Source organism: Emys orbicularis, chromosome 14 (assembly GCF_028017835.1).
Source record: "Emys orbicularis isolate rEmyOrb1 chromosome 14, rEmyOrb1.hap1, whole genome shotgun sequence".
NCBI lineage: Eukaryota > Metazoa > Chordata > Testudines > Emydidae > Emys > Emys orbicularis.
This window is the reverse complement of record NC_088696.1, coordinates 35,063,174-35,076,653: the sequence shown is the minus strand read 5'-3', so window position 1 is coordinate 35,076,653 and position 13,480 is coordinate 35,063,174. Positions and strand designations below refer to the sequence as shown.

General features: G+C 42.9%; 1 protein-coding gene across 1 annotated transcript in view; it reads left to right on the top strand.

Moving 5' to 3' along the window:
* Window positions 1–13,480, top strand: part of HSF4 (heat shock transcription factor 4) — a 33,608-nt gene that overhangs the window by 19,209 nt on the left and 919 nt on the right. The window contains exons 8-12 of the mRNA XM_065416867.1: window positions 2,029–2,153; window positions 5,199–5,423; window positions 8,812–8,917; window positions 9,973–10,038; window positions 12,213–12,300. Coding sequence (XP_065272939.1) covers window positions 2,029–2,153; window positions 5,199–5,423; window positions 8,812–8,917; window positions 9,973–10,038; window positions 12,213–12,300 — 610 coding nt within the window. The remainder of the gene's footprint in view (window positions 1–2,028; window positions 2,154–5,198; window positions 5,424–8,811; window positions 8,918–9,972; window positions 10,039–12,212; window positions 12,301–13,480) is intronic.

Here is a 13,480-nt window from a genome sequence, read left to right as displayed (position 1 = left end):
AAAGTTACATTTTATTTATCTGAATATTTACTACTCCGCAGTGAAGGAGGGCCCACCCCGCCCTCTGGCTGCCCCTCCCTGCTGTTCCCTGACTGGTTGAGATGTAAAGGGGGCTCTGACTGGAGTAGGGGAGAGAGATTCTGGCTGCTATTTCCTGGTTACTACTCACAGGCCCATGTGATCAGGGAGGGTGATAGAGCTGGAGCACAACCCGGTGTCATTCTAGCCAGCTGTTTGGCCTTGGGGGGACTATATTCTGGGCTACTTCTCTATGGTTAGGGTCCTCCCAGCTGGGAATCCATCCTTAACAACCTGGGGTGGCACCTAAATGACTAAGGAGCACAAGTCCCAAAATCCCACCTCTGGACTCTGAGTATAAAGATCCCACCTAAAACGTCTCTACATATTGTGACAAAGTTCCTCCTCTATCTTGGTGGGTCCTGCGCTTATTGGCGGATTTTCTTGCCTCAGAGATTCACCATGTGGGTTGGGGAACAGCCCAGAGACCTTCCCCTCTGGAAGAACCCACAGTCCAGGTCAATTGGGAGGTTTGGGGGGAACCCGGGCCCGCCCTCTACTCCGGTTCCAGCCTAGGGCCTGGTGGACTGCAGCTGTCTATAGTGCCTCCTGTAACAGCTGCATGACAGCTACAACTCCCTGGGCTACTTCCCCATGGCCTCCTCCAAACACCTTCCTTATTCTCACCACAGGACCTTCCTCCTGGTGTCTGATAACGCTTGTGCTCCTCAGTCCTCCAGCAGCACAGCACACCCTCACCCTCTCAGCTCCTTGTGTCTCTTGCTCCCAGCTCCTCACACTCGCACCACAAACTGAACTGAGCTCCTTTTAAAACCCAGGTGCCCTGATTAGCCTGCCTTAATTGATTCTAGCAGCTTCTTCTTAATTGGCTCCAGGTGTCCTAATTAGCCTGCCTGCCTTAACTGGTTCTAGCAGGTTCCTGATTACTCTAGTGCAGCCCCTGCTCTGGTCACTCAGGGAACAGAAAACTACTCATCCAGTGACCAGTATATTTGCCCTCTACCAGACTCCTGTACCCCATTGGTCTGGGTCTGTCACAATATAGACATGCAGCCTGTAGCCTCTTCCTAGCTCTCCAAGGCAGGAGCCGTTCAGAGAGCAGCTAGAAACAGAGGCCTCCTGGCCAGATGAGAAGACAACAGCCCTGCGTAATCCATAGCATCATAACTCCTGTGATTGCTTTGGTTACCCTGCCCAGCGCAGAACAGATGCCATAGATGCCATTTGTTTAAACAAGGTGAATTCCCAGGCACTGGGTGCTGTAAGCAAACACTATATGTAACTGGAGAGAGAAAGGGTTACACTGAGTTGTTGGGACATAAAAATAAGGTCCTGGTTGCTTGCAGTGATTTAAAGGTCTCATGGATCCTTCAACCAAGGGGAAGTTAAGGGGTCTTGGAAAATTTAAATATGTTCTAATCCCATTCTGCCTACATTAAAATCCCTCTGGAGCTGTCATTCCAATTGGCATAGTTATTTTATAGGTGTACTGTAGTAGGCCTGTGGGTGGGGGAGGGGTGTGAGGTGATTACGATGCTGTATGCACTTTCCTCACGTGAGTATTCCACCATCCACCTCATTGACTGCAAGAGAATTGCTCCCATGAGTGTCAGAAGCAGGGATTTGCCCGTAGGGCCCAATCCTGTAAACTCTTACTACCAGAGATAGTGCTTAGTACCAAATGTAGTTCCATTGAATTCAGTGGGGCTATGCCCAGTAGTAGGGACTAGATTTTGCCACTTAGCTGCCCCCCCCCCCGCCCCCGTAGGAGCTCCAGGAAATCGACTGCCTCATGCTGTCCCGAGCTGCTGAGTCTCACAAGGCAATGTGTGGGAGTTCAAGGAGTTTGGTGGAGATGAGCCAGAATCCCTGTCACAAGCAAGTAACCCATCTCTGCCCCTTGCTGAGCCAATGTATAACTGACCTGACAAACTTCTTTAATTCTTCTTGCTGTCTCACAAACTGATCATTTTGTATTTTCTTTTGCAGCCATCTACAGAACCTGCCTCGTGCTTAACCAGTCCTGCTATTGCTGGAGGGCCAGTCATATCGGATGTTACTGAAGCATCACCACCAAATGTCGTGTCGCTTCAATCTCCTCCAGAGGGTGACAGGTAAAGAATGTTATTGTGATCGTAAACTAAGGGTGTGTCTGTACTTTGGGCTCTGGGTATAATTCCTAGCTCAGGGAGACATACTCACGCTAGCTAGTGTGTTAAAAATAGTCTAGCCATGGCAGCATGACCCATCCAAGACACTAGACACATACTCGGGTGGCTAGCCCCTCTCACCACTGCAGCTGCACTCTCTTTTTAGCACATTAGCTCCATGAAAGCTAGAGTGGGTATGTCTCCTTGAGCTGAGAATTACATACCTCACTCAAAAGATAGAGACACCCTTAGAGATCTGTGCCAGGACACAAATAACTACATCAGAATATTGTGTAGGCCTAATTCTACTATGGCGTATGCATCTCAGTCAGTACTATATGCCTCACATATTTACAGAGTGGCTGTGTGTTTTATCTGGTTTGCAACTTGCCATATGTGGGTAATTTTAAAAAACAGGTTGTGACCCTGCATGCGCACAAATTGCAATAATCAGTCGTTGGTTTTGTGCTGGGAGCTACCACACACTTCCTTGAAAAGTTATCCAGAACATTTTACTGATACTTTCTCCTCAAGAAAATGGAAGTCTCAGTCTTAATCAGAGAGTAAGATATCTGGATTTGTTGGTTTTATTTTGAGACAGAGTGAAAAAGAAAGCGAGAGCTTCTATTTGGTTTTGATGAGGAAGAACTAAATGAGGAAGAACTAAACTGAACATCATCCTTATAACCAGAAAATAGAGAAGACTGCCATAAGTGCTCTAGAACTTTTAGGTCAACATGCAAAGATTCCAGAAAGTTACAACATTCAAATACAAAGAGATATTTCAGAGTTAGACTACATAGCTTATCTCTTACTATTGTCCATTTTAGATATTCAGAGGCTTTATATTACAGTGACAAAATTATAAGCTATAATTATGTCCATGCAAACTGAATGGAATGGTGAAAGCTATGTAATCAATCTCTCTAGCTAATAGACAAGGCAGCTATTCTCTAGAAAAGACCTAGGCATGCTGATTGAACTGTGCTATCCCTAAAATTAGTTAGAAGCATGTTAAGTGCTCCAGGTAAGATCTGCTCCCTAAAACCAGTTTTCAGTATATAACAATGCTGCTTATTCTTGAGTGCCATCTACTGGCACTTTATTAATAAACTATCTACATATATAGGGACAGCTCTTTTGTAGAGAAGTCTCATAACAAGACAGAGATATAATTAATACTTGATGGTGTGGTGCATGATAAAGATTTTATTAGCATGAGCTTTTGATGGGTGCTCGCCATTCGTGAGTTCTGCAGACGATCCCACATTTGTGCTGATGAATCCTTTGTAACATCCCACCCCATCACATATGTCGTACGTGCCAGATGTGTTACAGCAGCAAGTTGTGGAGTCTGATCACTTTTTATCAGTGTTCGTTTTTGTATCCCTCTGCCTGTAGAGCTAATCACCTTAGTTACTGTGAGTCCAGCTGTGCAGGGCTTATAAAAAACTTCTAAAAATGGCACATAGCAGTTTTTTACTCATAAAAATGTCACTATTTGAAAGTCTAATGGCTTATATCCTTTAAGGGCTAGAATTGAAGGCTGGTCCCATTGGAAAAGGGGAAATCTTCCATTCCCAATGGGATAACGTTTCTGTCTGAGACTTTCAAGGCAGCTATGGGATTTGGATGACCTAGTGGGAATTTTAATGAGAATGGGTGTCTCAATCCTTTAGTCAGTTTTGAAAACCTACACCTCTGTTTCTAATCCTGCAGGGCCGCAAGATAATGAACAGGGACGCTTTTACTTATAGAAAACCTGTCTTTGGGCTGTGTCTGAATCTTGCCCACATCCTGGGCCTCAGATGGGGGTTAGATTGGAGGAAGTTACACAGTAGGGAGGAGAAGAGGGAAATATTTCTCTGGCAGGTTAATTTAAAGAAACAGGGCTATTGTTTGAAGCTTCCCAGGGGGTGGGAATGTTAGACTGAGTGCTGAGGATATGGGCAGAGTGCAGGTGAGGTGGTCCAAAGAGCATGATAAATAGATGTACCATATGGATGCCACCTTCTCCGCGTATGTAAAATACCTGATGGGACATATTCACCTCTGGCATAACTCTGTTGAAGTGAATGGAATTATGCCAGCAGAAAATTTGGCCCAATATGCCTATTTTCAACTATAATAACAATAATAATTATTATTATAATTAATAACAACCTTAATGCAGGACACGCCCTGGAGATTAATGACCCTCTGATGTTAATGACCCTCTCGTGCACCTTGAACCAAGAATTCCTTCTAGCTGGTCCTACATCTCCAGGAAATGTGCTGCACCTTGATCACGCTTGCTTCTAGGTAACATGCAGTAGCAGCAGCATTCCAGATGGGAGGTTAACACAATATCAATAACGCAGCAGACTCCAGCATAATCCAGGATTCCTTTAATCCATTTAGCGGTGTGGTCTCAGTGTCTGATATAGAACTGAAATGTAAAACACACAGTCTCACAGAAAAAGCCGCATAGCCAGGGCGGCAGCACTGGTCAGGACCACCAGGGTGGTTGCCCTGTAGTATTTCCCACATGTGTCTGAGGTTAAATGAAATGTCAGTGCCCTTCCCTTGATCTGACAGTTGAAATCTAAGACTTCCCAGTTGGTGTTTTCCTTCTGGCACAGCACGTGTTGCATGTGGTTGTGCCTTTGACAGTTCTTGCTGATTAAAAGAGGCCACCCCATTTTCTCCTGGCAGAGGAAATAAGAAGAGCCATGTGCATGCACAAGAAGGAAAAATCTCTGAGAAAAGCCGGTCCTTATTCCGAAGCCCACTGAAGTCAATTGGAGTCTTTCTACTGATTTCAGTAGGCCCAAAATTAAAATATTAAACTTGGGTGTAGACAGAGTTCATGTGTGCAGCTGGCCGCAGTGGGGGATAAACACTGCATGGCAGTTGGATCAAAAGCAGAAACAGCCCCTTTGCCACTACTGCCCTTCCTATTCATGCGAATAGCAAAGCCGTTGGTGCACGTATGTGTGAGTGTGGTGCTGAAACTTTTCTTTGGTTCAGGGGAAAATGCCACATGCTGATCAAGGAAGAACCAGTTAGCCCTGGAGTGAAAGCCACATCTGAGCCAGATGTCTCTCTGCCTGGCTGTAGTGCCTGTGCTGAACCCCCTGTGTTACCAGTTGCAATGGTTCAGTCTGTTTTAGAAGGCAAAGGGAGCTGCGGGGCACCACAGTCTGCAAGTTCACAGCAACCCGAAAGAAGAGGCAGAAGGGCACCTCTAGACAGGTGAGGGGAGGACAGCAGCTATGCACATTCAACTGCATTGCACATGAGGGTTGCCACCTGTCCAGGTTTTCCCAGGATTATCCTGGGAGAACTGTAAGGCAGCTCAGTACACGCTGCCGGCTGTCCAGTTTGATGGGCTCAGGATTATCCCGGATGTCCTGGGTTTTTTTGTACCTCAGAGGTGGCAACCCAATTACACGTGGCTTGTGGCTGGCTAACATCATGTCTGCTAATAACATTTGTAGTGATGCAAGTTCCATGCTGCAAAGGGCTTAAGGGCCAGCGTACAGTGCTAAAACCAGTGGAACATGGCACTGGCTTCACACAGCATGCTGTGCCCATTGTATCCTCTTGTGTCATACTAGGGAATATATCTGATAAGAGATGACAAGAAACCTCCATCAGACACAGGTTTAGATCACGGGAAGAATGTTTCATTAGCAAAGAGCTGCCAGTTATGTCCTCCTCTTTTTTCCTCCCTTCTCCAGCTCCGTGAACTCATGTGGGTTCTTCCCCCTTCAGTTTGCACTCCTTTCATCTCCTCATCTATCACATTCCTGATGGCCGGGAATATCTCTTCATGCTCTGGCACACAAGTCAATGCTCACAAGTCAATAACTGATCCAGCCTAGGTCATTATTCAGGTTATTTCTTTGGATACCATGCTCTCAGCCCATATGTTTTTGGGAAGATAACTTCATCCACTGACTCTTGCCTCAGAGTGTGTTTGTGGGTAGCCACAAGTCTTCAGGCAGACTGAGTGTTTTAATTCCTGACCATCTTTGACTAAAACTCAAGCCTGTCATGCAAGGGACCAAAGATTTATTCATTGGTCTTTTATCCTTTATTTGGAAGAGATTATTAAAATCTAGGCACTGTTACTCAAAAGTAGTTTTTACATTATAAATAACTGGGTTTTGAAACACATTTTGAAACAATGAAGTGACAAGCCAAATTGTTAATGGGGATGGAGAACAAAGAGCTGTGTGTTAATGAACACAAGAGGTCCAGGTATAGACAAATGCAGTTCTGCTCCTGAACTCTGAAGGATCACTGAGAATCTTGGAGCCATTGCAGATAAATATACTAGGACCTGTAAGATACACAGAGACTGGTACCCTGCTGAGAAGGCATTTTAGCATAACTCTTCCTGGCTCAGCCAGAGGGGACATCCTGCGTAGCTCTCTTGAAAGAGCTGCTGTATATGGTCCATAAGGGTCTCTGGCTTGAATCTCAGCTGCAAGGATGATATGTCGGGAAACACAAAGCATGTCCAACCAGCAGGAGAACTGCCCTGCCTGTCACATCTGACCACCACATGGTAGACAGAGCAGTAAGAAATGAACAGAAAGGCACAGGGGTTTTGAGTGAATCTGAGAAGACTTGGGCAGCCCCAGAGAAGAAAGTTCTTACCACATGTTGGGCTGGATGAAAACTCTCATGGGAAAGGGGAAGAGAGAAGGTTAAGCGAATCCCAGTTGTAACTCGCTGACTTCAGTGGAGCCTCAGAGAGAGAAATCGGACCCACTGCTGCAAACAAGGGTCTACATAAAATCTGATACCTCTGAGGACACTCACCCTGTCCTTGTATTGATCACATTTTAACACATCCTGCCAACTCCATAGTTCCTCTTAATGTATAGTCCCAGATTAGCTCTCAGATAAGGCTGCCGTTGGAGATTACATTAGCCACCAATATAAAATCAAGGTTAGAATTTGGCTCAGAATGTTTTCAGTGAAGATGTTTACCCTCTTAAATATCGGTAAAGATTGTAGTATAACTCCACTGCTCAGACCCTAATGATGCATGAGTCTACTCTACAATGTAGATACAATGTACAATGAAGACATTTTAGAGACAGAACTATTCTATCATTCCTCTCAATATTTTTTGCCTGCCACAAAATGTATACCTAACCTAATTATGCCATTTGGTCTATGTGCTTTCTTGCTATGTAGAATGTCCCCTTATTTCAACTCACTACTGGAATTTTGTTCCCTCTTGTAATCTGTTTGGTTCATTTTCCCTCTAATTAGAATATATTGCAGTCTATCTGTCTTCCCTTTTATATGGTATACACATGGGCACACTGACACAAACTAATAATTCAGGCTGGGGTTTTTTTTTTTTTCCTCAAAGGTGACCATATAAGGGTTCGGGCATCTGTTTATGGTGGCATCCATGGAAATCTTGTTTATGGCGCCTGCTGACAGGGCAGGAATGGCTGCAAACCTGGAACTTTCTGTATGGTCTCTTATGGAAAAGTCTGATAGAATTTAAGAGAAAATGGTGCGGGGAAACACAATTTTATAGAATTTAATAGAAAATCAAATCCCTGCTATAGAATTCTATAGGATAATTACAAATGTCTATAAAAAGAACTCATGTTCTTTTACATGTTGTAGGTTTGTAGAGTGATTTCTCTAGAACCCTGTTGATTTTAAACCCTATTGTATTCTACAGAACTTTTGCATAAGGGTTAATAATAATTCATCAGCTATGTTGTTATTATTCTTACAAATCATGTTTATTGGTGCCTGAGAGCTGACCGAGAATGGGGCTTCATTCTGGTAGGCCCTGTTCAAACACAGACGGTCTCTGCCCTGAAGAGCTTAATCTAAACAGACAAGACAGGCACTCATGGTGGGGGAAGGAGTAGAAGACACCAGCAGAGTGAACAATTTGATGGTAGCCAATGTCATGTAAATGCCATGATTTTTTTGGAGGGAGAGGATAATTAGGAGGGGGATCATCTAAAGGGAAAGAGAAGATAGAAGGGCAGGTGTGGAGTGAAGCAGTTCCTGATTTTTGGCTGCTTTTTACGATTCCCTCCCTAGCAGGGTGTCACTCTTCTGTTAGCTTGTAAAACTCTTTCTATAATGGGCTCTTTCCCTAAATGCCATTTAATCACAGGAGTTAAAGCTTCTTGGATCAGATTAACTGAGCCTGGTATAGAAAGGTGTGCAATGTTCCGACTTCAGATCTAGAGGGGATCCATCCGGGGGGAGGGGGAGGAGGGGAGAGAGGTATAACCACCTGCTCCTCCCTCAGAATTTCCTCCAGGGAGGGTAGCTTTAATTCTGCCAGAGACCCCATAGGAGCCCAGTCTTTGGGAGCCACGGAGAAGATGTGACCAATTAATATATTCCCAGACACATGGACCCTTTAGAAGGCATACAGCAGGCTCCACTGCTTAGTGTCACAATAGTCTTCTCCCCATTCTGGTGGGTCATGCTCCTGGGGTTAGTCCATAAAAGCTGGTATAACCTAGGGTTGCCAGGTAAAATTTGGGCATATGCTTTATCTTGGGAAGTTAATAAATTGTATTTTCTATATAAATGTGTCTATTTCATATCGATGACACATTTTCCTTTTCTCTTTCCTCAGAACAGAAATTTCTGACCCAATGGATGGCACTGATTTGAGTTTAGAAGGCCTGCAACTGCTGCTGAGGAGCCAGCAATATAATCTGGAACCTGCCAGCGTTTTGGATGTGAGTGTTAAGAGCACACTTTTGAGTGTGACAATCACTTTGATTGTTCCTAGAAAAACTGTGAACAATGTAGCATATTCTTGTGCACCGTCTACTGGCATCTTATCTATTAACTATCTATGTATATACAGACATCTCCTCTGTAGAGTATTCTCGTAACAGTAAGTTTGAGCAGCTTCAGACTTTGTCATGCATTTTCATTTCTTGTGAAGGCAAATATACTTAGGTCTTGTACCCTGGGATCACACAACACAATCCATTTGGCTAAGACAAGGTCATAAGATCTAAAATAGTTTTAACACTCTCACTCTTACATAAAAATAGTTTTAATACTATTCTCTAGTAATCCAGTTAATATTTTTCATAGTATTCTGCATCCTGTGTGGTCCCACCTCATCCAATTAGATTATGTCTGGACCTATTACATCTTCACCTTTTCTTCTAGTTCTTAGAAGTGCTGCCGAGGCTACGTTATCCCTACCAAGGTCTTCACCTGTCTGGAACTCCTGGGACATTTTAAATTGCAAATTGGCAATTGGGTTTCATCCATACCTTGTATATTTTGTTTTATTCCAGTGTTCAAATAGCTCCATATATAGGGAAGAGTTGATCTCTTAGATGCTTCATATTTATCCTTATAATAAACATGTTTGGATAATTAAGAATGGGAGATCAAAATAGGACACCTTTATTCTCTCAGGGCCAAATCTTGAGAGGTGCTAGAACCTGTGACTTCCTTTGACTTTAATGGAAAGATTCAGTGATCATTGTTTATTCTTATTATTGTTCCTTGGTAGGAGTTTTTCTGCTAATAATACAACTTCTTTCTTCTCTCTCTGAGTGAATCAGAACGTAGTATTAATGGCCTGATTTTCAAAAGAGCTTAGCATCCTAAATTGAGTGTCACATCAGGAGCAGCTGGATGCTGGCCTCTTCTGAAAATCTTGCCCTAAACTACAAAGTCTTAGGACAGTCCTTCAGAAAAGAATATGAATCATAAAGCCATTGAATCCTTTTACTTTCTACCAGGAAAATAAATGTCTCATTTCCAATAGGTCTTTAATCCAAATCTTTCAGTGAGTGAGTGGAATCTGACTGACATGGAAGCCAATTTTTCACCGGTAAGGGATGCATATTTGTGTATGTATGAAAACAATACTATAGATATGAAACAGCGTTTCTTGTGAACAGAGCTGGTACATTAGTGGAGAATGAATAATTGTTTTATGGGGAGGAGGAGGAGAATTTTCCAGTGGGTAAGCATTCACCAGGGATGAAACTGAGAGCACCAATACTCTTCACATGTGACCCAAACTAGACTTGGACCTCTATTTCCCACTCAAAAGAAATCTGAGCTTATTTGGAGGAATGGTTGGGATAATGAAAATGCAATGTGCTGGAATCTGAGTTGCCTTTTTTATGGTCTTCAGTTGAAACCAGCTGCCCAAGTACCAGTCTTTGTGTTGACCCTTCACCCACTGTTAATTAACTTTTAGTTTGGAAAACTGATTTAATTACAACATATTCTAAAAGGAAGAAAAATAATATCTCAAATGCATATAGTGCCATGTGTGTGAAAGTGCTTCACAAAATATGTGTGAAATGCAGCCCTCCCTGGGGTGTAATAATGCCATTGTTTAAAAGCACACAGCCGTGTAACACAACCATTTAGGAAAGAAAATGAAGACTATATATACAGTTGAAACTGTGGGGGAATGTGATTAGGCAGGGTGAGACTGGAATTTGACACTGGGGCTAATATCACTAAAGTAATATTACACACAGATGGAAATGTAACAGTCAGAGGATGTTAGGTTTCACTACAGGGGTTTCTTCTCCTAACTTGAGACCAGAGGCAGCATTTCAGAGCTACAATATCACCCTCCAGACAAGTTTTATCTGCAGAGTTGCAAGTCAGGTTGTTTTGTCTCCTCAGAGAGCCAGAGGGCAGGATTTCGCTCCTCTTTGTCAGTGCTGCTAAGGCGGCAATATTCCATCATCATAACATCAACGTCGTTGGCTGGCTTTTGTTTTTTCTTTCATAATTGGCCATTTTCTGAGGTAAATTTTTTCCCCTCTGGCTGTCAGGAGGGAAATAGAGCCTCTGGAGGCCCAGTTGGTAATGCAAAGGCTCAACAGGAGTGGGAGCTTGCTTTCAAAATGGAGGACTCTGTATAAGAGCAAAGGCTAACAGATACTCCTAGGTTGCTTTCCCCATTCAGCCAAACGCAGAAGAAGGCTGTGTACTTAGTAATTCAATCCTTCAGCTCAACAGGATTTTCCAGTACCTCAGGCAGCCTCCTAGGGTGACGCCCTGAGCGTAAAAAAGAGCATATAGTCATATGACCAGCTTTATGGCCAGAGTGACAGTGCAAGCAAGTACAAAATCTAGTCAAAGCACCTTCAAGCACATAGAAGAGATCCGGGGATACATCAAACCCCCCGATCTACTGTTCTGTGGGCTGCTGAGCAGTGAAGTCAGTAGGAGTTAACAGGGCATTATTCACCTCGCAGGATGGCTCCAAAAGAGAAGAAATTCAAAGTTAGGCCTCCAACAACTTTAACTCTTCTCTTGGCACCTTCCAGCCTTGCAACTTAGAAAATGTGAGAGGACTCTTGGAATTGTTTGGTTTTTTGTTTTTTTTTAAGTTAGACATTTGAAAAACCTCTGTTTGATGGCATGTTGTATTTGGCTTTAGATAAGGACCCTTAGTTAGATGGTATAGTGTGATTAAGAGATGTTATCTTAGCAGCTGGCTCTATGAACCCAGCTAGTCATGCTTGGTTGCACAGGAATTTTAACCCCTCATTTTTCACCTTCCAAAGTTAGCCTGAAAAGAGTGGGATTGGGCAAGGTAATCCCACTTTCCCACCCCAATTGTCTGTAAGTAGCAATCACAGGTTGGCCCTATGTTCCACATGGAATAGAGAGGCAGAGGAGAGAGAAAGCAACCACAGGTAATTTTTTTATTTAAAGCTTCCTCAAGGACATCTCATATTTGGTGCTGGGTAGCTCTCCAGGTGCGGAAGCCAAATCTGAGATAACCTAAGGTTTACGTAGACTGGAGCATGGCAATTTACTAACAATTCCTCTTGTGTTCATAATTTTGCTTATTAGAACAGAGGCCATCCCAATGGACTAGGAGGACAGTGATGATAAATTCTATTACTGGTATAAATACTATTGTTATCATTTGCTATATGAATAAAGCACTGATCTTCACAAACAGCCTAGTTCTAACCATCTCCCTGTCTTTGTATAATTGTACATTGTAGTTTGTATTTTTGCATCAAGATGCAGCAACTCACAGTGGATCTGGAGAAGAATGTAAATGAGCCGTCTCCCAAAGCGTTAAATCCTCACTGTAACACCACCTGCTCAGGTACCAGCAATAGCTGTTCATGCAAACACAGGAATGGGAATTCAGTAATGAAACTAATGGTTAAGCATTTTTAATGGCTAGATGAAATGTCCACTACTGATCCTTTAGCAGACCAGAGGCTTATTATAGTAGTGCAACTTTTGTGTTTCAATTTAGTGATTATTACTCAATGATCTTTTTAAGAGTAACTGTTTAAGATAGCTTCTATATGGAGCAGGCTGTATTGGAGATGTGCCAAGATTTAAATATGACCAACCTCTATCTATTCCTGCTAACAGGACGAGATAGAGAGACAAGATGGGTGAAGTAATATCTTTTATTGGACCAACTGAAGAAGAGCTCTGTGTAAGCTTCTCTCTCTCACCAACAGAATTTGGTCCAATAAAAGATATTACCCATCTTGCCTCTCTAGTATCCTGGAACCAACAGGGCTACAATAACACTGCAAACATCTATGGTGTCTGTCAGAATGTAGCCAGTCTCCTTTTGATTGTTCATTGCCATCTAATTGCTATGTGGTGACCTAGGTGAAATGTTGATAGTCTCAATCTCCCTTGTCCTCTTGATCTACTAGAGATATGTCCCTATTTTTAAAATAAATACCACTCATTTAAACCCTTGTTAGCAGTCTCAGCAGAGAGGCCAACGTCTGAATGGGTATGGAAATTAAGTTCTGTTTTACCCCGGAGCTGGTCTTTCCAGACTATGATTGAGTCACATTGGTTCAGCAGTGTCACGATGCTTGCATTACTGCTGTCTGTGCTGTACCATTTCTTTCTATCATAGGACTTGTCTGCCTGGGCAAGTATATTGATATAATTATACCAGTATAACTCCCTCATGTGGACACTCATATTCTGGAATTAGAGTGGCGTTTTTTTTCAATTTAGTTTAAATTCCTTCCCTAATATCATAACTTAAACCAAAGTAAAGGCACTCTTCGAACAGAATCGGTGTCCACATAGAGCGGCTATACCAGTATAACTATATTGGTTTAAATTCACACCTTATGTTATATTGAAAAATCTTCCCCGTGTAAACAAGGCCTTACGCTCTGTCTAGAGTAGAAAGAGGTTTTTAAAATGTGTTTAAAACACCACTTAGGACCTAGTGTAGACAGGGTTTTAAAAATGTATTAGTTGGTCAGCCAGGACCCCATGCTAGGTGACCAGTGGTGCGT